Source organism: Notothenia rossii (genome assembly GCF_949606895.1).
Source record: "Notothenia rossii genome assembly, chromosome: 7".
Classification (NCBI taxonomy): Eukaryota; Metazoa; Chordata; class Actinopteri; order Perciformes; family Nototheniidae; genus Notothenia; species Notothenia rossii.
Genome location: NC_136905.1, coordinates 25221544 through 25248243, shown reverse-complemented (window position 1 = coordinate 25248243; position 26700 = coordinate 25221544). Strand labels below are relative to the sequence as shown.

General features: G+C 39.2%; 1 protein-coding gene across 2 annotated transcripts in view; it reads left to right on the top strand.

The window, feature by feature from the left end:
- Positions 1-26700, top strand: part of dnah5 (dynein, axonemal, heavy chain 5) — a 142048-nt gene that overhangs the window by 8413 nt on the left and 106935 nt on the right. The window contains exons 2-37 of one of the 2 annotated variants that reach the window (XM_079693696.1): positions 4985-5119; positions 5282-5366; positions 5608-5774; positions 7307-7525; positions 7919-8056; positions 8468-8644; positions 8804-8917; positions 9066-9173; positions 9679-9801; positions 10136-10351; positions 10815-10841; positions 11483-11590; positions 11992-12077; positions 12581-12788; positions 12913-13026; positions 13187-13393; positions 13632-13712; positions 18804-18894; positions 19119-19264; positions 19886-20063; positions 20330-20584; positions 20806-20996; positions 21115-21208; positions 21826-21968; positions 22168-22244; positions 22381-22505; positions 22604-22839; positions 23205-23423; positions 23629-23691; positions 24000-24238; positions 24772-24919; positions 25081-25173; positions 25452-25651; positions 25745-25898; positions 26005-26168; positions 26375-26531. In XM_079693696.1, the coding sequence (XP_079549822.1) occupies positions 4985-5119; positions 5282-5366; positions 5608-5774; positions 7307-7525; positions 7919-8056; positions 8468-8644; positions 8804-8917; positions 9066-9173; positions 9679-9801; positions 10136-10351; positions 10815-10841; positions 11483-11590; positions 11992-12077; positions 12581-12788; positions 12913-13026; positions 13187-13393; positions 13632-13712; positions 18804-18894; positions 19119-19264; positions 19886-20063; positions 20330-20584; positions 20806-20996; positions 21115-21208; positions 21826-21968; positions 22168-22244; positions 22381-22505; positions 22604-22839; positions 23205-23423; positions 23629-23691; positions 24000-24238; positions 24772-24919; positions 25081-25173; positions 25452-25651; positions 25745-25898; positions 26005-26168; positions 26375-26531 (5286 nt within the window). The remainder of the gene's footprint in view (positions 1-4984; positions 5120-5281; positions 5367-5607; positions 5775-7306; positions 7526-7918; positions 8057-8467; positions 8645-8803; positions 8918-9065; positions 9174-9678; positions 9802-10135; positions 10352-10814; positions 10842-11482; positions 11591-11991; positions 12078-12580; positions 12789-12912; positions 13027-13186; positions 13394-13631; positions 13713-18803; positions 18895-19118; positions 19265-19885; positions 20064-20329; positions 20585-20805; positions 20997-21114; positions 21209-21825; positions 21969-22167; positions 22245-22380; positions 22506-22603; positions 22840-23204; positions 23424-23628; positions 23692-23999; positions 24239-24771; positions 24920-25080; positions 25174-25451; positions 25652-25744; positions 25899-26004; positions 26169-26374; positions 26532-26700) is intronic. The other variant, XM_079693697.1, reaches the window with a different exon arrangement.

Sequence of the window (26700 nt, the reverse complement as noted above, 5' to 3'; positions counted from 1 at the left end):
GATGTACTGATAATATCCGCAATATAAATCTTTAAGCTTCTTCTTACCTTTAAAAGTCCGTCACGAACGGTCTATTATGCTGCAACTCTACAGCTCTGCTAGCCTTGGCGCTAACTTCCGGGGAACGATTGAGAGGCTCCACGATCCGCCATTGCTGTAAAAAAGTGGTCCATTGGAGTGAACGGAGATGACATAACTCTCAGTCTATACGGCGCTGGTCCCAACACATTAGCCGTTAGCACAAACTCAGAGCTCACAGCTCCTCATATCTGTTCAGAAACTGGACAAAAGTTAAACATGTACAAACCACAGAATGTCTATGTCATGGCGAATACAGTCGCTGCTTTATTTATGTCTGTATAACGTTGTGAGTGTGTACGGAGCAGCTACAGGTTAATTTAGCCTAATGGATCCAATTCTATTCAGAAAACACGCATTTTAAAAGCTTTTCGCCTGTCGTCTTGTCTGCAGACTTGTCAAAGCGTTAATTCATGGTTTTTACTAACCGTTATCAGTATGTAGTTACTTCGGCATCACTTTGAAACGTGTATTACAATTACATCACGGTCGAATATGTTCATTTGGTTGTAGTTGGTATCTCCCATAGGATTTATATGGAGATACGCCCCGCCCCCTCTCCAGCGCGTCTGTGAAAACTCGAGCGATTAGAGCGATGCGAATATTGGGTAGTCTACCATATTATTTACATGGAGATAAGCCCCTTAAAAACCATGAATTAATAAAGCATTAATTCTGTGTTTACTGCTGTCATTCAAACAAAACGCTGGAGAGGGGGCGGGGCGTATCTCCATGTAAATCCTATCGGGATCGGATCCATCAGACTAAACTAACCTGTAGCTGCTCCGTCCGTCCACACTCACAACAACGTCATACAGACATAAATAAAGCAGTGACTGTATTCGCCATGACATAGACAGTCTGTGTTTTGTATATGTTTAACTTTTGTCCAGTTTCTGAACAGATATGAGGAGCTGTGAGCTCTGAGTGTGTGCTAACAGCTAACAGCTGATGTGTTGGGCCAAGCGTCATTTCTTGACTGGCAGCAAAAACAACCAATCACAGCAGTGCTTCTCTGGCTGGCTCTGTCCAATCACAAACAAGAAGTGTTCTCCCTAAGAAATACTACCCTTTCCGTCCAATGTGAAATGCTGTGGCGTTTTGTGAAAGGCTGTGGCATTTTGTGAAAGGCTGCGGCGTTTTGTGAAAGGCTGCGGCGTTTTGTGAAATGCTGTGGCGTTTTCTGAAATGCTACGGCGTTTTCTGAAATGCTGTGGCGTTTTCTGAAATGCTTTTGTGTTTTGTGAAATGCTGTGGTGTCTTGCACTTCAGGGACACTGTAACTTTTCCCCCAAAAAAGAAACAGAAAAAAAAGGATTTTTCTTTTTTTCAATTTTCTTTTTTTGTCACTCACACATCTGTGACCCACTCAAAACGGGTCCGCGACCCACCAGTTGAGAACCACTGATCTAGATCAATATAGGCTACATGTGATCAGGTGACACAGTAAGTATTCATCTCACTCTGAAGCGCGTATTTATCTAGTTTTCCAATTTGCCACAACACACCTCACAAAATGTACTGCTATCTTATTGTTTGCTACTCTGTCATGTTGGAGCAGTGATAGCTGAGGTGTGTGCTCATTATGTGCCTGTGTGTTAATGTGTTCACATTCATGCGTGTTTGTGGATTGGCCGTATAGACCACCTGTCACTGTTAGTCCTTTCTTACTCTCCATACAGTATAGGTGTGTTAATTCACAGTTGGGTGCGTGATGAATAGCTCACAGACTGCTAATTTCTCTCAGGTTGTTTGAACAGTTTTATATTGGCCACCTTGGCTGTGAATACTGTTGCACTAATGACAACAATGGACATTAAACATAAAGCAGACATACTTAAGCTCAGCTGGCTGACTGGTTACCACTGACAACTTGATAGGGTGACTCACTTTGAGGATAAGAGTGTACGGCTCCCCTGGGAAGATGCAGATGAGAATGTGATAGCAGCTCAGAAGATATACTTTAGAATGCTTTGAATCTGAGAGGTGAGCAGCTGACATGTCGCAGGTGTTTAGAAAGCAGCTCTGGAAACAAACGGTTACAAAACTCATTCAGGTAAGAAGTCATGGAGCACTGTTGTTGTTTTTGTTGCGGTTTCATTTGAGTTTTCTCTCCAATGTTAGCTTATCCATCCACATACGTTTGATGTATAAAGCCATGTTATGGCATCTTTATTTTTCAAAGTTAAAAATGGGAATAAATAGCTGCGAAATATAATCTACAACTACTTTGTTTACTTTGACCTATGTGCTATTTGGATTAAAATGAGCTAAATAATTTGTTTGTATTTGGCAGGTTGCTAAAAAAGAATAAAACAAGTTATCAGACATCCCTGCCAAATTGTCCTGCTGCGCATTATTGTAATCGCTGTTATTCTCTTTAATTCCTAAAACCACATTGTGTTTATTATGGGGATTATCAATTTCACCAAAGTTTATCTCAGGATTTGGCTTTGTTTGCTTTTGAAAGCTATTAATGTTGCAGATTATATTAGGGCTGTCAGTGCTGGCTTCTGTGTTAGGGGAATAACTAAAGGGGGTTGTGTTTATGCCCATGTATCATTGTTTAGGCGGGTTTTGTTGGCTTCTTTGTTTTGTGTATTGCATTAAGCAGTGAGTAGTTTGAAGAATCAGCACCACACTGCATTGTGTCTGCATTGTTAGTCTCTAAACTGAAGACTGAGGTGGCTGATAACACAATTTGAAATAAAGGCAGAGATAAGGTGTGAAACGGCTTGTCGCCCAGCAACTGATGGCTTAGCCCACTTTCTCTTTGGGGTACCCATGAAGTCAGCGGTTAGGTGTGTATCTCCAGATACTTTTACAAGTTTGGTGTTTAGTTGTAATGTTTTTTACTCTTATTTTATTTTAAGAGTTCTGTCGTGGTGTATTGCAGCTTATCTAAATATAAAATGTAACTTTGAAAGATTGGTGTGTTTCTTTTTTAAGTAATGAAAGGTTTTGGAAGCATAACATCTGTTTAAAAATTGAGTGTGCAAACACACCTGCTCAGTATAATCATTTCAAGTCAAATATGAAGATTATGGATCTCGAAATGAAATCACCAGTCAAGAAATAAAAAGTGTGCTGTCAATGTAGGAGTGAAGCAGAGCACCAATTCCAATACGAGGTTTGTTTACGAGGTCTGAAAAAAAAGTTCATGTTTGAATTGACTAACTGTGAAATCAGAGTACATTTCAAGCATGCAGTGCTGTGTGCTCAGCAACCACCCTGCTATCAGCTGAAGTGACCTGTGTGACTGAACCCACTGTTCCTGAGGGAAGTTTGTTACCATGGTTTCTGAGAAAGTTAATAATTCTGCAGATAGCGTTTGTTTTGTGTTTCTGAGGCAGGTTGATAGCAAAGGACACCACTTGTTATTTTCCTTGTTTCACTATAATAACTTAAAAGTCAATGTTGTTATGGTCTGGTCTCTTTGGAGGCTGCTAAAGGACTAATGTGATGCTGCCTTCACTAACCTTATTGACACACACATAATGAGCGCTCCACCTCAGTCTGGCTTCACATCAAATCCCCTGTCTATATAATAATGCAAATTTAAACTTCAAACCGCCTGACTTCTCATAGAGTTTATCCTTCTCATCTTGTTATTTCATTTTCTCAGCTCCAAATCCACTTTTCCAGGCCTCTTGCCTTCCCTGCAGTTTTCTCGCTTTGCACAACTACGATCACAATCTCTCTCCCTTTGTCTTTCTTTTGGGATTCAGTCAGTTACATCCTTATCTGTTTTTGAAAATGTATGTCTTCCTTTGTTGCTTCATTTCATTCTTACTATCTTTTGGATTTTGCATCATTCCTCTTTGGTTCTTTTATTTAGACTATAGTGAGGTTTCTTTCTGAACTACTATCCCTTAATCTGTTACATCTATTTTTTTCAAATCTGATTCTTGATACAAGCTCAAGGGACTCACCCAGGAAGAATGCTGTATGCAGCATGACATACTTTTGCAGCCAGTTTAGGTTAGCAAGAAAGAAAAAACATATATATAAGGATATAAGAGAGAGGAAGAGGAGAGACATGATGAGAGGGGAGTTATATGAGTTCATATGTATTTCACAATGATACATTTTAAAGTTGTTAGCGATTGTTCAAACAGACAGGTATATAAAATAGCTAGCTCCTAAGGGTTCTATTTTTGGCAAGGCCCGTCACAGTCGGATGTTTACTGCTTATTTGTAAAAGAGTGTCTGACCATGCTGACGTCAATGAGAGAATTATTTTGGCCAGAATACAAAATATTCCTGGCTAACAGAAGGAAGGGTAAATGAGAGAATTTAAATCCATCTTGCAGCTGCCACTAGGTTTCATTATTCGCTGACCTTGTCCAGTGTTACTTAGCAGCGTAACCTGGCAACCCATTGTGGTTAATTTCACTCTCCTACCATCCTAAATACAAGCCATGCTTGTTAACTGTTGTAAATGAGTTGTGCTGTTTGTTGATCCATTTCAAGAAACCTGCATTTTGCTGACTTTGTATGGGTGCTTCTGTAAGGAGAGAAATGTAAACACATTGTACATTTGATGAACATTTGGAAATCTTAAATGACATTATTGTCATTCTTGTGTTGGCTACATACAGTATGGATGGATACTGTGCAATGACAGTATGGGGAGGCTTCTTCGTTTAAGTTTCTTTTTTCTATTGCTCATTCTGAAACTGTACACAAGTGTGGATCTTTAAGTGGACTTAATTTAAATGATGTCTAAAAATGTTGTGGTGATTTATTTGTGCACACTCCTGTGATGGCTTTTCTCATTGTGTGGCTTTTGTTATTGCCAGTGAGTATTTGTTCCTATTAAATATATCCAAACATATTGCATTGAGACATTTAATGACAATCGTTTATTCGATACAAATCAAAATCTTCTGTGTGTTTTGTTTAGCAAAAGTTGAAAGAGGAACGTGAAGCTAAGCGGGCCCAGCTAGACGGAAGACATGACTACATCCTCAGCATTGTGGCTTCATGCCTGGGACTGGAGAAATCTGATGTGGAAGATGCCACACTGGAGGGAAATCAGGTAACCTGTATATTTGTAAAGCTTTTTATATTTAAAAAAACACAGTAACCTTGAAAGCCTTTCTTTGCATTTACACTAGGGCTCAAATAGAAACACAATGTCTCTAGGTCTTGGGAACTGTTTTGTATGATAAGCTGAACGTTTTCTTTTCATTTTTCTCAGATTGAACGCATGGAGCAATTCTTTGTGGCTGAGGGTCTTCCACACCTCATGTTCTTCTATCAGGACATTGAGCCAGTTGAAGCAGGTAACATGTGAAAGTTTAACATCAACATTTATAAAAATGTATGAAATGTGAAGAATATATCTAATTGTTATCAACACATACAGTTGAAATGCTGTCCTTGTATTAATCAAGTTATGTTGGCAAAAACAATCATGGCAGAACTGAGCAAATGGAAATTGCTAAGTATTAGTGCTACAGTGAGAAGTCAAGCTTTGTGATGATACCTTGTGTTGTTTCTATGTGCAATCCTTTGTTTCTGCAGCAGCAGCAGCCCCTGTGCCCTCCCAGCTTGTTGCCCAGAAGCCTGGTTGCAGCAAAAAGTCCAAAGTGTTTGTGACAGACGGGAGGGATGTAGCTTTGACCGGAGTGTGTGTCTTCTTCACCAGAGCCAACACTTCTAAGGCAATCACCTCTGAGAACATACACAGAGTAAGGGACTCTCTACCCTTTCAGAATTGTAACAATAAAGTCTTGACGATCAGGGTTAGATTCTTCTTCTTTTTTTACTGTGGCACCTACTAATATGTAGTTTACTTGAATGACAAAATCAACCAGAATTATTCCTACAGTACACTGTAATGAAAGATGAAAGTTTCACCTGAAAGAAAAAAAAGATTGATTCCTTTTTCTTTTGGCAGTGATTTCTTTTTGAGCCCATTCACGCTGTAAATGGTTTCCCTTGTTTAAGATATGTTCTAGTCATCAAGAGCTAGTGGGACAAAAGGGAAACAATAGCGCTCTGATAACACAGGCAGGTGTGCCTATTGATTGTTGCTGATCACCTGCTGAGAGCAGCAAAGTTCCTGACAACCACTGATAAACGGTCGTGTCGGCTACATGACACCCACATTGTGTGTGTGTATGTGTGCTTGTGCACGCCTGCATTTTCAAGCCCACTTTTGGATTGTACATATGCTATGTCTGAAACATGTGTTACCAATTTATTGTAATAATATATTACCTTAAATAAACAAGCCTATTATACATGTATGTAAAGCAAATATTATAATTATCAAAAATGTGAACGGAATTACACATTAAAAACCCAATATAAAATCCACCGGAGCTTCACTTTACAATTGCAAATGGCAAGTGTTTGTTTTAGACCATATATTCAATTGCATCTTTGCAGTTATCCTTTCATTTGTGTATGATCTTCAGGATCACAAGAAGGCATTTCTATCTTGAGTTTTATCTTGCGGCTATGTTTGCATGTCACATTAGATATGCTATTGTCAGTGGTGCTTGATGGCTATAGACACTGTCAGATTTCCCTATTATTGGAGTTACCAGTCATCATTAGCAGGTCAACTTTTGAACCTTTAAATCAGTTGTATATTAAGGTGCTTTCATAAAAAGAAACCGCCGTCCTGTTTTAGAATGTACTGATCACAATACAATCTCAGTGCTTCTGGAAGGTACCCAGTTTAGTGTGGGGAGCCCAAAGGTTATACTGCGACCAAGCACACTTATTTTTCCAAATCAACCCAATACTGTTGGGTTCCCAAATAGAGATGATGGCTTTCTTTCCCCCGCAATTCGCCTCATCTGTATTTCCAGTATGAATTCTGTGCATCTACATGGACAGGACTAGAGGATTTCCAATGTTAAGTATTGTTGTCTAATCCACATAGAGGCACATTTAATTGACAAGCATCCCCTTAACCACTGGTTGGTATAGGCAATTGCTCAAGCCTGTGCCTGCATGCTCACTATAGGAATAAAGCAACATTTAGGGACATTTCTGTCCAAGATATAAGTCCATCTGCAGGTTGTGCCTAACGTCACACTTACAAGATTCTACAAATAGGAAAAAGGTCCAGAACACTCACACATGCAGAGGTATATACCCCTTTGTGATGTACAGATATGCTATAACAGAACCAGGGTTGCGGCGGTATCTTAGAGTTTTTTAAGTCAGTAAAATGTTGGTAATTATGCGCCTTTCTATCTCTTTTTAGGATGTCAATTTTAATATGTTGGACACAACAGAGGGGGGTCTGTTAAAAAGTGTGGAGCAGTTGCTCTCAGAGATCTTCATCCCTACACTGTCAAATATGAACCACGGCTGGGGGGAGCCTGCCAGTCCCCAGGCCCAGGCCGTCAAACAGGACTTCATAGCATCATTGGAAGGCTTTGTGTCTGTTTTGGCTGGAGCACAGGAGAGCCTGCAAGAAAAGGTAAGTAACATATTCTGCTACAATTTTGAGAGAAACGGCAAAAGAATACTACTAAAGGCATTTGACTTTAGTCAAGAGCTAAATTACATATTTGTGCACTGCCCAGACATCAAACCCATGACATTAATTAGGATGTTGCTTGGCAAAAAAACATCAAAATACATAATTACTTTGATTAATTTAGCTGAGTAAAGGCTGTTTGAACTTCTGTCAACCTTTTTCATCATATAAATATGTTTCATTGAAGCAGTAAGACACCTAAAAAAATAAATAAAATAGTTGAGAGCAGCCTGCTTTGACTACAGGCTAGTCTTTTCCATTACATTCACGAAAAACAAACAAAAGAAACAATTTTAGAAACCACAACAAAACAATGTCATGTCTTGCTTCCAGGTTACGTTGAAGGTGTGTGACACATTTGACCTGCGGGTGCTGAAAGGCCCATCTGACTACGTGGCAGCAGCCAACAGCACAGAGACCACAGAAAATATAGAGGCCTGCATGAAAGTCTGGATCAAACAAATAGAACAGGTGAGAGGTGTCACTGTACTGTAGGTAACAGGTAAGATGTTATCCTCAAACTCATGATATACTATACCTAAACTTGCTGTGCTTGCTTGCTATATGTTGAACTCCCTTATTGTGAGTTGCTTGTGATCAAAGTTGGCTTGAAAAACCTTAATGTGTGGAGCTTTGGTCAAATATATGACTAGATATGTTCTAAATATTCCATTAAGCTGGAGCAACAAATGCTTGATACTCATGTTCATGCTGAAAAGTGCTCAGGCAGGGAAAATGCACAATTTAATCTTTATCAAATAAAAAAAATTGAAGCATCGTTAAGTGTTTTAGCGGAACACAATATAGAATAATAAAGCAAAGGTTAAAGTGCAGAAATGTTGCCTTAACAGTGAGTCGATTTAAAGTCCTTATGTTTTGCAGGTTCTAGCTGAGAGTGACCAGCTTAGGAAGGAGGCCGATGACCTTGGCCCTCGGGCTGAGCTGGACCACTGGAAGAAACGAATGTCGCGCTTCAACTACCTTCTGGACCAACTCAAGAGCCCCGATGTTAAGGCTGTACTGGGAGTTCTCTTGATGGCCAAATCTAAAATCATAAAGGTCACAAATTAGGGTTCAGTCCCTGCAAGGTTTCAGTAAAATGTTTTGTTATTTTGTTGCTTTATAGGACAATAATAAACTCTGCCAAACTGTCTTCTGTCCTAAATATCTGTGTTTCATTTTTTGTTTAAATGCAATAAGTGTGGTTTGTCTGTGCAGTCCTGGCGAGAACTGGACTCCAGGATAACTGATTCAGCCAACGAGGCCAAAGACAATGTCAAGTATCTTTATAGCCTGGAGAAGTTTTGTGACCCTCTCTACAACAGTGACCCTGTAAGAAAAATACTTGAATCTTTTAAAGCTGTAATGGTCTGTTCTATAAATGGCCGGTGACGCAAACACTGTTCAATGTTCTGTTTGTGCAAGGACACATAATAAGCTTTAAGGACACTCACTGGCTTTCATTTGTGTGTCATCTCAGGTTTCAATGGTGGATGCAATCCCTGGTCTGATCAATGCCATCATGATGATTCACAGTATTTCTCGCTATTATAACACATCGGAAAAGATTACGTCACTTTTTGTCAAGGTAGGGTTGCAGCTATTCTGAAAAATGCAACAATACTGAAGTGGATGTGGATTATATTGTCATACACAATGTGATTTAGCAAAACTGTGTGCCTACAGTCTGGATATTGTCTTCATTTATCCCTCTGATCTGTGTTTTTCAGATTTATATGGATAAACAAAATGAACCATTGAAACATTTATTGTTTGGTTCATAAAAAGGGAATTGTTGAATCAATCAAGAGTTGAAAACAAAAATGACCTAACAATATCCATGTATAACATCCAAGAGAACAAATGAGTGGCTCCTTTATAAAATATTAGATGTGAACAGAGTATAAACACAGGATGTTACATGGACCACTATGCAACACTATTGCACTAAATGCTTCTTTGTCTTTTGACAACCGTGTTCACGGTGAACTAACATTTAGCTACTATAAGAACATGTATAGTCTTAAATTGTAAGTGTCAACAAATAATTCTGATGTATATCTTTATTTTAACAAACACATCAATGCCTACAGGTGACAAACCAGATGATCACAGCCTGCAAAGCTTATATCACCAATATCAGCTCTAATTCAATATGGGACCAGCCTCAACAAGTTGTAGCTGACAAAATAAAAGCTGCCATCCACCTAAACCAGGTACTGCTTATCGATATAATCCGTCATATCTAATGTTAATCATTGATCTCTCATAGTTTTCTGTGTCCATGTTGTCAAATGTGCTTTATTTGCAGCATAGTCCATTTTTACTTGTTGTTATATAAGAATAGAAAATACAATTTGACATAGGACATGATAAACTGTAATGTGTCGTCATTCAATTTGTTGTTGAAAGTCAGAAATGAATACCACAGAATATATTACTTGGTAGAGATAATGTTAGGAACGTTAGCAAACTTCCAAATATTGTAATTCTATGGATGGGTGAAAATGAGAGTTGACCGTTTTGCTCATGTCAACCCGTGTGCTGCAGGAGTATCAGCGGTATTTCCATAAAACCAAGGAGAAGTTGGAACAGACTCCCTCAGAGAGACAGTTCGACTTCAGTGAGATGTACATTTTTGGGAAGTTTGACACATTCCAGCGACGACTCAACAAGATCCTAGAGATGTTCAGCACCATTTCTACCTACTCTGCCCTGCAGGACTCTAAGATAGAAGGACTGGAGATAATGGCCACCAGGTTTCAAGTGGGTATCAGATTATTGTCAAGATATTTCTGAGCGACATTCCATTAACTGATTAAATGCCACTTCTAACGAGTGCCTAATGTGGATATATATTGTAGAGGTACACTGAGAGTGACTGGGAAAGGTTAGTAATGTTAAAGGCTTTAATAAATAGGGAAGTAACATTAATTGTATTACTTAAATGCATATAATTGAAGGAATAAATAGATTTGAAAATTTAGGAAAATAATTCTTAAACAAACCATTTTCTTCCCAGTCAAGCTAAAGAGAGAATAGCATTTGTCCATTATTTTTAAAACAGCATCTTAAGGCTATACGCTTGTCATTGCCACTGTCTTGGTTTGTTGTAGGAATTATGTTTTCAGTCATTATACTTACAAAACCAGATTGTGCTGCCTGTGTTTTCCCCTGAGAGTATATTGATGTGAGCTGTCTGTTTGTTTCTGCTTCCTTGGATGTACAGACTGCAGAAATGCAGGGGAAATGGGAGGTAATTTATAATTGCAGTCTTTACCTCTTTTTTGCATGGCCCATTTTCATAGTATTGACGGCATGCAGTGGTAAATTTGCTAGACATTACATTTTCCCACTGTACTGGCACTGTATAGCAACATGACAATACTAACTGCATGGAATTAAAACAGAGAACCAGCTCCATCAGTTGTTCTTCATGTGAGTTGCTCTATTGACTTGTATTGTTAAATTATTTTTGCAATTTGCTAGCCAATGTTTAGCATGTCCTCCAGTTTACCTAATGTAATTCTATTCCGACCTGTCAAGGCCTAAGTAACCAGATAGATTAAAATACATACAGAGGTTGACAGTGAACTGTTAAGTACATAATTTATGGTAAGCTGAAGGATATGGTGTTACATTTCTCATGCACTCTGTTTGTCCTATGCTATTCTCAAAACCCTGATTAACTACTAGACTAATCAAACTGATTGCGAACATAATGACCCACAGTTGGTCAAGAAAATGATATTCAAGAATAGTTCAAAACAGAACAGCAATATTAGCTATTAGCTCAGGTTAACTACAGCAAAACCATTATGCAAAATGTTTAGAGGCTTATACAGCTAAGTAGTTGTACATAATATGCTTGCATGCCTGTGTTTTTGTGTGTGATAGGCTATTGTTTTGAACATGAAGAAAAAACACTACAGTTTCCTAGACCAGAGAAGAACTGACTTTGATGTTGACTATGAAGAATTCTGCAAAAGCACCTCTGAGCTACACGTAAGTCAAATATTACAGACACAACTTTCTCTATATGGTACAGTACAATGTATAGGCCTTCACACAGATATACATGAATTGTTTCTGTTATTATGGTGATTAGGGCTCTGCTCGGATTGAAGTTATATAGAACAATATTGGGATTGAGCTCATTATGTTCACACCTAGTGCCTTGCATGAATAGGCACTAAACATCAAATCCAAACAAAACCCATTGAATTTCGGTTTGTAATGTTACAAGAGAAAAAAAACTATGATTGGTACCTTTGCAAGGCACTGCACATCCACAACATACTGAGAACAAGTTTAATTAGGCAATTACTGGGAATGTTCATTTGTATTTCAAAAGTTCCACTTCACTGTCTTTTTAATAAAGATGATTTTTCCTTTGGTCCTTCCAGAATCAGCTGAAGAGTTTCATGGATAGCACCTTTGAAAAAATTCAAAATACAGAGCGAGCTCTGAGTGTGCTGAAAAAATTTGAAAGGTAAATGATTTATGTTTATCTTAACAAGTCTTATAGTCAATCTGGTTCTCAGTACAGAAACCACAAATCCTCTATTCCACAACTAATTTGTGATTGTTTATTGCGTTCACATTGCATCTCAGTTTTAAACCAGTACTAAATAATGGCTAAAATGAAAAACACAGCAGGACTCTAAAACGACAGTTTCTTTTGAGGAAATGTTGTGTTATTAAACACTGGTGTAAAATTGCATAGTCGCTGCATTTGAAAGATGTGCCTGTTCCAGGATCCGTGCATACCGGCTTACTGACATAATTTACTGGCACATCTTAAGACATTTTCCAATTGTTAATAATTACATGTGTGTGTTTCCTGCAATAAAAAGTCAAAATGTCATGCCACAAGGAAGGTATTTCTGTATGTAATTGCTAGAGTACCCTTTTAGTGTTAATTATATTCACTATTAATGTATTAAAGCATTCTAATATTAGCTGTCTACTATTTTCTGGCTCACTAAAAAACAGATTGGGCATCCCAGACCTCGGCATTGATGAGAAGTACCAGCATATTCTGCAGAACTATGGCCGGGACATTGAAATGATCTCCCGTATCTACATGAAGCAGAAACTGGAGCCTCCGATTGGTCGAGACATGCCCCTTGTGGCGGGTCGTATCATGTGGGCTCGACAGCTGTCAAGCAGGATCCAGGGTCCCATGGATCTCTTCCAACAGGTACAATTGAACGTCTTCCTCTATGAATTTTGTCTTTGCCAATGCGATGTTTTTGTTAACTAACAGTACAATTGTCAGTGCATTTCCTTCTAAAGTAATACCTTATCATTCTGTCCTTGCTCAGCATCCTGGTGTTCTTTCCACTCCAGAGGCCAAAAGGGTCATTAGGAACTTTAACAGGGTAGCAATGGTCCTGTTGGAGTTTGAGATGCTCTACCATCACAGCTGGATGCAAAAGGTAGAGGGATGCATAAGTACCATTAAAATGTATAGTCCAAATAGGCCTACAACATGCACATACTATACATGTCGACACCATTTTTACCTTTTACCCTTTTTCTTTGTCTCTTTCCTGTCCTCTCTAAACTACCCAACCCACCTTGACACATCCTGCCCAGATGGAGGTTGCCCGGGTTGGCCTGCAGGCCTCTCTGCTCGTCAGGTCTCCACAGACAGGGGAGCTGTTTGTAAACTTTGACCCAGAGATTCTGACCCAGATAAGGGAGGCGAACTGCATGACAAAGATGAATTTGGAGATACCACCATTTGCTGTTCTGTTGCAGCAGAGACAGGACACCCTGAAAAGGAACTACAACAGATTACAGGTTGATACTATTTAACACAGTTTTACACTTTAGCAAATACATACAACTGAAGTAGGTCATATTAAGACATTATGAATAAATATAAGAACCATGTCATTTTTCATATGTATATTAAAAAGCATAAAATGTAACGTACACTATAAAAAAAAGCTTGTGATTGAAGTTGGAATGCAAGTATTCTCAACAAAGCAAATATTGTCAGTGAATACAAACTGTAATCATATATTTCCCTTTACAGTTAGTGTTGAGTGAGAACACAAGAGTGCGGGCTAAGATTCAGAGTGCTTTTGAACAGCTGGCAATGCCACATGTTGCTAAGGTAAGATCTGGTGTGGATATAAGTGTATTTGTGTATTTTGAAAAGCGCTATCAATTAAATACAATATTATTATTATGATATCATTCAAAATGCATTTAAACTAGCATTTATACTGCAATTATTTAGTTTTTATTATATATTGTATAGTCGTTATTACCAACCCAGTCTCACGTCATTTCGCGTTAGAGTCACGACATTTAATCTATTGATTCATGTTCACCAACAGGATTTCCTCCTTTTTTTTCGTGTCGAACAGAACGATTTTGAAAGCAATTTATTTCTATTGGTAGTATATTTCGTGCCTGCAACACGTCTTTTTGTCTGGTCGGGTCTTGGAAGACCGGAAGCTGTGTGGTTAATAAAAAACATGTTCTTACTCAATATCAAGCCACGATCATTGTTTTTATTTTATATCGTATAATGTCGGACTTTTTTTGCCGTCTGTGAGGAAAAGAAATGGGGCTCAGAGCCTCAGAATACTGAAATCTGTATTTTTTAAATCTTTTTTTCCTTCTAATTTGTTATTCTTTTCTAAATAACACACATTGCTTTTCAAATCGTTCTGTGTGACAGGAAAAAAAGGGGGAAATCCTGTTGGTGAACACGAATAAATGTATTGACTATAACACGAAATGCCGTGAGACTGCGGGTTGTTATTACATATGACTATATTTTTTGTGTGTTTTGTATGTATTGACAAATTCTAATTAAAGGTACAACTGCCCAATATGTAGATGGCCTATTATTGTAAGGATATACAATTGTGGTAATAATCAAATGTCCAATAGTTATATGACTTTAAGAATACAGAAAAGGTTAGGGCTCTAGAAAGCTATGGTATGACTTAAAATACACATTCTTTTTAACTATTTTAATTCAGTGTTGGAACACAGGTGTGGGTAATTAGCCAACTCCTTCGGTCCCAGGTGTTCCCAATTCCTGTTTAATTAATCATTTTAGAAATGTGGCTCTGCCCTTCTGTACAGTCTTCTTGCATTTTAAGATGCACCTCACCTCGAGTGTGCATTTTAGGCACTTACATGTGTTTAATAGCACAATTGAAACATTTTGGTTGCATAATGGATAGGAATACATTTTACATTGGCGGTAATAATTGGAAATATGAAGAAGAATAATAATAAGAAAAAAAGCGACACTGAGTTTATGGAGGATTAAAGTGACTGGATTCATTTTAGCTTCAGGTGAGCTAAGCTTTCTATAAGTAAAATACCTTTACATTTTTTATCAATTTACCTCATGTGTTGGATAAGATAGGCTCTGTATTGTGTTGCCTTACGTTATGTTAACAATGGCTGTCATTTTTCACTGGGTAAACGTTTTAGAATAGGCTAATAAGGTTAGCAAAATGTATGCTAGCATAGCTCCCGTACAATGTATTTGTTAGCTTATTATTCCGGTTGAAATGATAACGCAACGTTGTCTGGGTTTTACCGGTGAAAAACACTCCTGAAACATTACCTTTCGTTTAAACTGATGGAATTAAATTTATAGCTTTAGCCTTTACATGTCATTATGGATTTGCTTCACAACTTCATGTAACATTGGGGCTTTGTACAATGTCTAAACTCAGTGGCGGCTGGTGGAAAATATTTTTGGTGGGGCTATGGAAATGGTGACAAAACCATGTGTGTGTGTGTGTGTGTGTGTGTGTGGGTGTGTGTGTGTGTGTCAGTCATACTTTCCAACCCTCCCGATTTTCGCGGGAAACTCCCGCATTTCTCCCGATTTCTGAAAAAATCTGATTTACTCACGACTGTTTCCACTCGGACTTTAATACAGCTACATCATTGTTTGGTTTCCATGGTAGCGCGTCTCTTTAGCAGCGTGCGCAACTCAAAGTCTGAGAGGGTGAGGAAGATGGAAACTGAACAAGAATCGACAACTCGACCGTCTGATCACTCCTTTCCTGTAAAATACAGGTCCAGCCCACACATATGCTCCATGGTGCCACAGGCATCGCCCTTACAACTACAATAAGCATGCAAATGTTAATCTACAGCTCCGGCGATCCACTAGCACCGGAGTCTACACCTGCAGACGCAGCCATCCCCTACTGTAGCGTCACCTTGGATACGAGTCTAAACAACTCATAGACACACAGGCCAGGGTGCTGAAAGGGCGCCCTTTGAGCATCAGATCTGACGACGCTGATTGGCTAAAATTATGTTTCGGCGGCATAGTTTACAGATAGCAACAGTCAGCTTGTTGGCTGCAGCTGCTCTGGCTGAGGGTTATGGCTAGAAAGGATCCGTCTAATGTAAATATGACGTCACGTTCTCGTTCTAACTCTAGTTGTAATCGGAGCGGCTCGGAAGCGCAGTCACGTGGCTGAATGTTTACGTTTGGGATGGCGAGAAACTAAAGTATATTAAGTATGTAAATACTTGTTAGCGGTCTTGCTGTTGAAAGAAGAATGACAACACTGTAGATCAGCAACACTATGGTTTATTTTGTATTCACAGGCAAGTCAACGTTGTTGCAGTAAAAGTCCCAAGATAGCTCCTGGTGCAATAAAATGTATGTTGCATGTTACTGCTGTAGATGTGTTTACCTCTTTTATATCCCGTTGGGTAGTTTAATCTGCAGCAATGCATCATATTCTATAATATCATTATATATGTGTAGCTTTGTCTCTGTCGTATCTTTCAAAAGTAAAGTGAAACAGCTGTTTTCAGCTTTGTGATGATGCATTTTCCAGCTGATCCAAGAGGCTTTTTAAACACCTTACTTGGCTTAAGAGGGAGGGGAATTTTCTCAACACATAAAGGAACACTTTATCCTTCAGTTTATCACAAACATTACATCAACACATTAGGAGATCCTAATTTGAATCCAGTCTGTAATTTGATATTAAGGTTTTAATAATGAAATGAGGTCATGAATCGAGTTCAAAGTTAAGATCATCTTTATTATCCTATGTACAAAAATTAACATACAACATTAATATAACAGTAACGAATAAAACAAAATAACATTATGCAACTCTGATCTTCTTGCTGATACTTTTCAAAGTTACTTTTACATTTGCTCTACTTCTCCTGCTACTGTTTGCTCTGCTTTCAACTTCTCTTTCAACTCTGCTCTTTACTCTGCTTTCCCTGTTTCATCTGTTCTCCTCTCCTCATCCTCTCCTCATACTCTCCTCCTTTTGCTGTCTCCTCTCCTTTGTTCTCCTCATCTCCTCTCCTCCTCAGACTCTCCTCCTTTTGCTGTATCCTCTCCTCTCCTGTTCTCCTCTCCTCATACTCTCCTCCTTTTGCTGTCTCCTCTCCTCTGTTCTCCTCATCTCCTCTCCTCCTCAGACTCTCCTCCTTTTGCTGTTAGATATTTAGACTGTAATGACAGCTATGATATACTTTTTATAACTACATCAATCACATGCAATGGATTAAAAACGTTGTTTTACTTACCACCTCTTTACAGCTCCATTCATCTCCAAGCTTCCAACATTCACCTGGCGGTGGTGCCTTGGATGAAAACAACTTTTGATATGATACAATACAACAACAATAGTTAACACCTATCCACAGCAATAAGCACAATGAGAAGACTAATGGTCTCTTTTATACCAATTTCTATTGGAGTGAAATGAACTTTGCCATGTCACATAGGATTGGAATGGATGATTGGCTGTGTTTTGTGAATATAGAGGAGATGGCAAAAGTAAATATACTTTGTTCTTACCTAAAGCATCTATTCTCCTCTTCGTACCCCTGCCTGCTCCTCCCGCATTAGACTCTGGGGACTTAGCTTTTAAAATCTTGTTCAAGCTGTCCACTCTGTAGTTGGATCTCATGACCTCAGCTTTATGACCCACCCGGCCTGAAAAAGGGTGTCTACGATGGCTGGTACTGAGAGGTGTTATGGTCCTCTTCTGCCTTTTGTGTTTGGGGGGCGTGAAGGTGAGAGGAAGACTACTGTCATGTGGGGTGTGTTGCTTTACGTCCTCCAAAAGATCATTTAGTCTTGATATCACTGTACACATGAACGTCTCATCCTGTAGGTGGTATGTGTGCTCAGTAATTTCCCGCAATAAGGTCCCACACTGCTGTCGTTTCCTATCTCTTGAGGACTTTGAGTGGTTACCACTGCTCTGATTACAACGAGAGTTAGAACGACGTCTCTTCCCGCGTCCCGCCCACTCCGACCCTTTCCGATTACAGCCGAGTTGCTCCGATTACAACGAGAGTTAGAACGAGAACGTGACGTCATATTTACATTAGACGGATCCTTTCTAGCCATAACCCTGGCTGAGGGCTCCTTTCTACCGCCCGGACGAGAGAGGGTAATGATACACGCTGCGGCCAGGCAGGAAACATGTGACTTATCAGTAACTTTAGACATCGTAAAACAATTTTAAACGAGATTTTATTGTAGATTATACATTTTACTGATACCAACTATATAATATTTACCTTGTTCTTTAAAAATAAAAATAAAAATAAAAAAAATATATTTTTTGGAAATATATTTATTTATTTATTTTTTATTTTTAATGACAATCAAACATGTGGGAAGAGGGGGGGCGGTGCCCCTAGCGCCCCTATGGGCTGGCTGCCACTGTCTAAACTTATGGATCAAATAAAGCAATCCCAACTATGGGCACATTATAGGGTATATATTTGCTTTTCTAAAATACAGGAAGGTAAGAAAAAAAGATATAGTCTCAAGTCAAAAACATATCATTTGACTTTTCTCATATTTTAATTAGTTGTGGTGGGGCTACTTTTTCTATTATATAGCATGGGTCCTCCCAACAATACATATTGTGTGCATTAGCCTATGATGAAGCGGTGAATACAACAATCCTCTCTGTCTCTGAAACCAATTTGCTGATTTTCACTATTTTATATGTCATTTTAGGAGGCCACAAGCCAAAAATGTGCACTGATCTAGGCAAAGGGTGCTTCTGTGTGTTACTGTTGTGTAGACTTTAAGGACTGGTAGAGCACATTTTGCTGCTTTTTCATTGTTTTAAGTTATTTATGTAACACTAACATGTGATATGTGAATCTTTGACAAAAAGAGGTAGTGTTCAAAGTGCATCCTCATACATTACTGATTTCACAGGTGGATGAGGCTATACAGCCGGGATTGACCTCTATCAACTGGACATCTATGAACATAGACAAGTACATTTGCCGTATTGACAAGGCTTTGGGTAAGCAAAATATCTCGCCAAATCAATAACCCACATGCTGACAGCTTCTGGATTACCATTAATTGAGTGTGTACTTGCTGTTTGTGTGAGTTCTCTCTTTAGTAACTTGCATACTCTTTCCTGTCGCTCTATGCTCCACTCTCTCAACCCCTCCCTTCCAATGCCTGCCAACTTGTTCTCTCCTCCACTGTCACTGTCTGACTCTCTTTCTTTTGCTTCTCCAGTGAACCTGGAGCTGACGATGGACAGGGTGAATGACTTGGTGGAGTTTAGGATAGATGCGGTACTGCAGGAGATGAGTACATCCACATTGTGTGTCTTGCCAGAGGATGAACCAGTCACCTGTGAGGAGTTTGTTCAGACCACCAGGGTAAATACATAGTCTGTTTCAGTAAAATAACAATATTAGCCTGTAATTATTACATTTTCACCAAGCCTATCTTCTAAGTCATACAACATCCCACCCCATGTATTATATGAAAGATGATATGACAAACAAACAAATGTAATCACATTCATAAAAGCGTGTGGATGAGCACCCGGTGGCTCATTATCAGTCAAGGCCACAGGTCATCTATCATGATTATTCATTTTATGAACTAGCTGCTAATATATCACCACAAAGTTATGATGTGAGTGACTGACTGCAGACAAAGCAATATAGTGTAAATAACAATGATGTTATGTAGATATTGAATGATGAAAATCCCAACCAGTGGGATGTCCACTCTTGTGTAGAAATCGCTGACAGAAATTGAACCTGAAATTATTGGATTTTGTGCCCAGATAACATCATTTCAGTTCTGTATGCAGGGTTGATTAAAGTGTATTGAAAATAATTAAGCAGTGCTCCTGTCATTTTCATGTTTTTATGTTCAAAATCATGCCCTTGTATATTGAAACAATCTGTCCTATAATATGCTATGCTATGCTGCCTGCTGTGCACTACCCTTCTTATAGCATAATTCATGTTTATGTTATATTTGTATAGGATATGTGCATAAGACAAGCCCAGAATCTCCACACTAAGAGTTCACTAGTGGAAGAGGCTGCTAATGAACTGATCAACATGCTGCTGGAGTTTGACCATAATCAGAAAGAGGAGCTGGAGAAGGTCGAGGAAGAAAGCTGTGCTGAGAGCAAGACCATAGACCACCTTGATAGTGAAGGTATACTCACGTTTTCCTTTTGGGATCAAATTTGGATACTTTCAATACAATTTGTACAACTTTGTAATTTTAACCCCCTATGCCTAACATATATCTTTTTTGAAATAGGTAAGACTTCAATCTCAAGCCCATATACTGATAATTAGGGATCCTGTATAAGTGTCTGTATATATATATTTCAAGTTTCAGCTAGTGTTGTCTATGTTAAAGGCGTGGCTAAAGGAGTTTATGTGCAGAATAGTAATATGTCACCTTTTGCATCTCAGGTGAAGATGAATGCCGGTCAGAGGGCCGTCTCTTCTCTAGAAACACCTTGCTGCCTCCTGCCAGCGTTGGCCCTTCTTCTCCGTTGGTGAAGAGGAAGAAGAAGAGGGACTTGATGGAAGTGATGGAGGAAGAAGCCCAGGAGCTCCTTTCCTACTTCAACCACCGCAATGTGGATGCTTTACTCAGATTGACGCGCAACACCCTGGAGATGCTACGCAAACGCATCCACGCCTCCTCGCTCATGCATTTCTTGGGTGGGTCCAAGTGACATTCTTTTGGGAGGCAAAACTATTATCAAATAATGTTAAGATTATCCTCGTTGAAAGAATGTTTTCCCCATGTAATTAGCTACAATGAATCTATCTAGTGTGGTAGACAATTATGTCCACTGAGCTCATAAGATCAGTGGACAAGAGAAGGTACATTTTTGGCTCACACCATGTTTTACCAGAGCTTTTCTTCTGTCCACTTGTAGTTGAGAGTGACTCACGTGTAAAAAGCAGCGGTCAGCAAGCAATCTTCAGAGTAGATGTGACCCTTTCCATTCCTAACATCGCCATGGTTCCTGCTTTGGAGGAGGTCCAACAGGCTCTAAACCGGGCTGTAGAGTGTGTAGTCAGCGTCAGCAAAGGAGTTGGTCAGTGGAGCAAAGAGAGGATCTCCAAGGTGAGTTTGATCTGATGAATGAGGCAATGATTTCTGACAAGTCATGGATTTAAAATTCTGACACACAAAAAAACATGTCTATTATAGTGTTTTCAATACTGATGTTTCCCTTTTGCAGAGAAAAATGAACGAGAGGCGGATGGCTGCTCTGAAACAGGACAGTTCTGAGAGTGAATCAGAGGATGGAGCAACCACTTACAGGAGCCTGGCTGGTATGAGAGGACACAAGACCTTACCCATCTTTTCCTCAGGAGTTCAACAACTCAACACTCACTGCAGAATGATTTCTCCATAGTGTTCCCAACATGTAGACCAGAACATTAATCATTAGCTACTGCACCACAGTCACTTGATAATCAGATCTCCTTATTTCACAGTTCAGCAGAGCAAAACCCCTCTGACTATGAGCACATAGGGAGCTATGGAGATGTGTGGATTGAAAGGTCAACTAGATGTCAGTGGCTTTGAAAGGAAGAGGTTTAAACAAAAGAGAATTGCAAATCTAATTTGGGCGAAGCAGCCATTTCAGTCACATTGCACCCCGGATAACTTGGAGGTAATGTTGTGTAACATGAACATGGGTGATCAGGCTGATCTTTATTTTTTTAAGAGAAAAGTTGGATATGAACACATTATAAACACGTGAGAATCACATATATATTATTTTAAAAACCTCTTGTGATCAAGTTATTGATCAGAAGAGAGTGATTTTGATTTTAGGTATTTCATGCACACAAACATTAAAAGCGTTTTAAGAGTTTTTTTAGCTTAATTTATGTCTGATACATTCACAAATCCCACAAAGATTCTTTACTCTTAACTCTTTCAGATGACAGCACCTCAGATATGTCAGCATCTGTGATCCAGGCTATCCCATTCCAAGCTAGAAACTACTGCAAAAGTGTGTCTGAGAACAAGGAGATAGTGAAACTAGTGTCTGTTCTCAGCACCTCCATCAGCTCCACCAAAAAGGTACCCGTTTGTATGTATGTATTATTCCCTATCTGCTTCAACAATTTTTTTCTACTGAAAATATGCATTGTCTGTATCTGTTCGTTTTGGAAATCCCTAAAAAGATAAATGACCTTGTCATCTTATACAACGTTTAAATATGTTTTTGTTGTACTGCCTCCCATTTCTCATGTCACTTATGTTTTCTTTTGTTGTAAAGGAAGTGATGACTGCTCTGGATCGTTTTAGCCGTTACCATCACATCTGGAAAAAGGACCGTGAAGACACCATGCGAAAGTATGATAAATTGAATGATTTACTGGTATTAATATCTGACTCTTACCATTAAGAAACTGTTTATTTTGTATGTGTCAAGTCAATGCCATTCAAAACCAGCATTACATCAGTACACCTTTGGTTTGATTTTTCACAGATTCATCGAGGGCAGTCCCCTGCTATCAGAGTTTGAGAGCCAGATTATTTTCTATCGAGATCTGGAGCTGGAAATAAACTCTGAACCAGAGTACATTACTGTAGGAGCTTTGGCTCTATTCACAGGTTAGATTCAGTTGCAATACTTGTCTAAAGAAAACACTGATATGAAATAAAAGTAGATCACTGATCTCCACATGCTCACATGTATTTCATTTTACCAGCGGACCTGAAGATGTCCCTCACCGCTGAAACCAAGAACTGGATGGTGGACTACGGACGGTACTGTAACAGGAAATATCGCTCAGACATGGAGCAGATTTTTGCTTTTGTTGATGAAGCGGGAAAGAAACTGAATCGGCAGATCAAAGACCTGGATGACATTCGCATCGCCATGGCATCTCTAAAGGAGATCAGAGAGCATCAAATATCTATTGATTTCAAAGTCGGTCCCACAGAGGTAAACACGGCATTGGGTCTTTCATACAGCCTGGTAGTTGATGGCCCCCTGTCTTTTCACACAAATGCGCACAGTGTGAATAAGAATGAACATTTTCAGTAGTCTACATGAATTCAATTCAGAGTGTACAGTAGCAGTTGAGTTGCAATAGCAATGTGTATAAATGAAGGTCACAGTACATGTTGCCTTTCAGTAATGTTTATGTAAGCCTATAGCTTGTGCTCTGTCAAAAGTGCAATAGCAATGCAGAGGAAATGCAGTAATTAAAACTTCACATAAATATTTCATAACTTGCCAAAGCTTTATTAACAATTGTATTTGATTTTATATCTCAGTTGACTTTGTATATATTTCCCTTCTCACAGGAGTCCTATGCCATGCTTCATAAATATGACCTGTCAGTGGCAAAAGAGGAGGCCGATAAGGTGGATACGCTGCGTTACACCTGGGAGAAGCTTCTGTCCCGGACCACGGAGGTACAGAACGAGCTGGTGGCCTTGCAGCCCAACTTCAGAGGAGAGCTGGTCAGCAATGTGGAGACCTTCGTGGAAGACTGTCAACACTTTTACCAGGAGTATGACAAGGTAAATGAAAGTACAGACATAAAATGCAAGATGCAAATGCACACGCCTAAACACTTAATGCTTTAAGGCTTTTACAATTTCTACAATTTATGAGACTGCAGTATCAAGTCATTAACTGGAGGTTTAACAATAATGTTAGAAATAGATTATCAATAAAAAGGAGTAGGGATGTACCCATGAACTTACTTTTTCTCCTCTGCCTTAGGATGGCCCCATGGTGGTGGGGCTAGCTCCTCAGGATGCCAGCGATAGACTCATCATGTTCCAGGTTTGTTATTGACAATATGGGTTTAGCATGATAGCTGAGTTCCTGATTTAGTCTTTCATCAAATGTGTTAGTTCTTTGGGTCTGAAAATGACCTGGTTGCCAACAAAGCCAGTTTCAGGATAACTATGATCAAAGAAGGGTATCATTTTTTAAATGATTTCATGTTGTGTATTTCAATGATTCCAAATGACATATCTGTAATATGTTGTACTTAATCTACAATAGTTGAACAAAAGTGTAACCTGTAGATGTCATTTGAAGTCCTGTTTTGATTTGGGATATTTTGTTGCCATTCTTCTCCTCTTTAGAATCGATTTGACAACCTGTTCAGGAAGTACATCACTTACACAGGTGGAGAGGAGCTGTTTGGACTTCCTGTCACCCAGCATCCCCAGCTGTTGGAGATTAGGAAGCAGCTGGCTCTGCTGCAGAAGTTGTACGGCCTTTACAACAATGTCATTGAAACAGTCAATGGTTACTATGATATCCTCTGGGCTGACATCCATATTGAGAAGATCAATAATGAGCTACTGGACTTTCAGACGAGGTAGACAGTTTCCTCAACTGTGACAGTAATGTGTATTCTTCATTTAGTTCACAGTGAAGTTTTAACACCTTCTGGCACTTTTTTATTTTATATATGGTCTATTATTCGACCCCCAACATCAGCCCTCTCCTATCAGGACTAAAATGTCCTTGCCCTGACGTTGCACTCTATCCTCTACAAGGGTATATTTATTGTGCATCAGCTTCTGATTCAAGTTTTTCATTCTAGAGGTAAAAAGTGTTTTGATATGTTTCTCACCTTGGTGTTCTCCTGGCAGTGTGAAACCAGTTGAAGGTTGTATGCATTGAGCAGTCATAAGGAGTGTATCTGCTGATGTATTAGTTATAAGACATTTCAACTCCTTTCGATTGCATAAATGCTGTTTTGTAATTTTAAGAAGTGTTACTCTGGCCTGGGTACACAGTACAACAGTGCTGGTGCATATGTGTCCCAAATGGACAGAGTTCATTTCAAATGTGAAAAGTTTGGTATTTACTATGAGTTTGTTGCTGATTGTATTCTTTAACTACCAGGTGTCGCAAACTTCCCCGTGCTCTAAAAGAGTGGCAGGCTTTCATGGACTTAAAGAAAACAATAGATGAATTCAGTGAGTGCTGCCCCCTGCTGGAACTCATGACTAACAAAGCTATGATGACTCGCCACTGGAAGAGAATTACTGAGGTCAGTGAACATGCTACTGCAGTTACGAGCTATCATCACTATATTATCACAGTATCACAACTACTGTTAAACGTATGTAACATTAACAAACATCATAATTGTAAATGTTTTCTTGACATATACAGTAATTTGAACAACAAATCTATTCTGTTTGTGCCAAGGTTACTGGCCATACCTTTGAGGTGGAAACTGAGACATTCAAGCTACGCAACATCATGGAGGCTCCTCTGCTCAAGTATAAGGAGGAGATTGAGGTAAGAATGCATTTTAGGCTTCCTAATTCCTATGCAGGCCCAGAGAAAGCTACAAAGTGTTTGTATTTCTATAGCATAAAGTGAGTCAATTTCAAAAATTGATTTTATTTGTTTTTGATGGAATGTACACAGGTATAATCTATACTTTAACACAATATGAACTCACTTTAATTCCCTCTCTCACAGGTTGCCTTCAAATTGGCCCCAGATTGATGTTCTAGTATAATTTCCATATAGCCCATTAAATCTGTCAAAACCACTTATGCTTCTTTACACAGGATATCTGTATCAGTGCGGTGAAAGAGCGTGATATTGAGCAGAAGCTGAAGCAGGTGATCGCTGAGTGGGACAACAAGACCTTTACGTTTTCCAACTTTAAAACCCGCGGGGAACTACTACTGAGAGGAGACAGTACATCAGAGATCATTACCAGTATGGAGGACAGCCTGATGGTTTTGGGGTCTCTCATGAGCAACAGGTGTGGTCATGTATTTGACTGCCTTGTAGACACAATCATACAAAGTGTGTGTGACATAATGTTAGGCTTACATGTATGTCATCTATGTTGTAGGTACAACACCCCGTTCAAAGCCCAGATTCAGAAGTGGGTTCAGAATCTTTCCAACACCACTGATATCATAGAAAACTGGATGACCGTCCAGAACCTTTGGATCTACCTGGAGGCTGTGTTTGTGGGCGGAGACATTGCTAAACAGCTGCCTAAGGTGAATTATGTCTGCTCATATGAGTGTGGTTTTTGCATTGCAACTGGATTTTAGCAAAAAATAAATAAATAAACACAGCCCCCTATATTCTCTCAACCTTTTTTAGGAAGCAAAGCGTTTCTCCAACATCGACAAATCATGGGTGAAGATCATGATGCGAGCCCACGAGATGCCCAATGTAGTACACTCCTGTGTGGGGGATGAGACTATGGGACAGCTGCTTCCTCACCTCCTCGAACAGCTGGAGATCTGCCAGAAGTCACTTACAGGGTGGGTAAATAGAGTAAAATCTTAAACAACTCGCATCTCAAAACATACGAAGGCTTGAAGTGAGAGTAGTTCAAACAGTATTCAAAAGGCAGAGAATGCTTTGCTGCCAACTACTGTCCTGTTTATTATGCTTTCAAACACAAGATGCCTTGAGTCAAAATTATAAAAGGTAACATTTTCTTTTTTTATAACACTGTTTTAATCAGCTATTTGGAGAAGAAGCGTCTGCTGTTTCCTCGTTTCTTCTTTGTCTCTGACCCTGCCCTGCTGGAAATCCTGGGACAGGCGTCTGATTCCCACACCATCCAGGCTCACCTTCTCAACGTCTTTGACAACATCAAATGTGTCCGATTCCATGACAAGGTACATCTATTGTTTCTACTACACACTTGGCTTTTTGCTTTGTCAATTTCACATGAAAACGGTATCTTTCAAACCCTCTAACAAGATGGTCTGGAGGGAAAATAGATCGAAACAAACCAGATACAATTAAATACCATGCCATAAAAGGATTATTCGTCTGCAATCATGA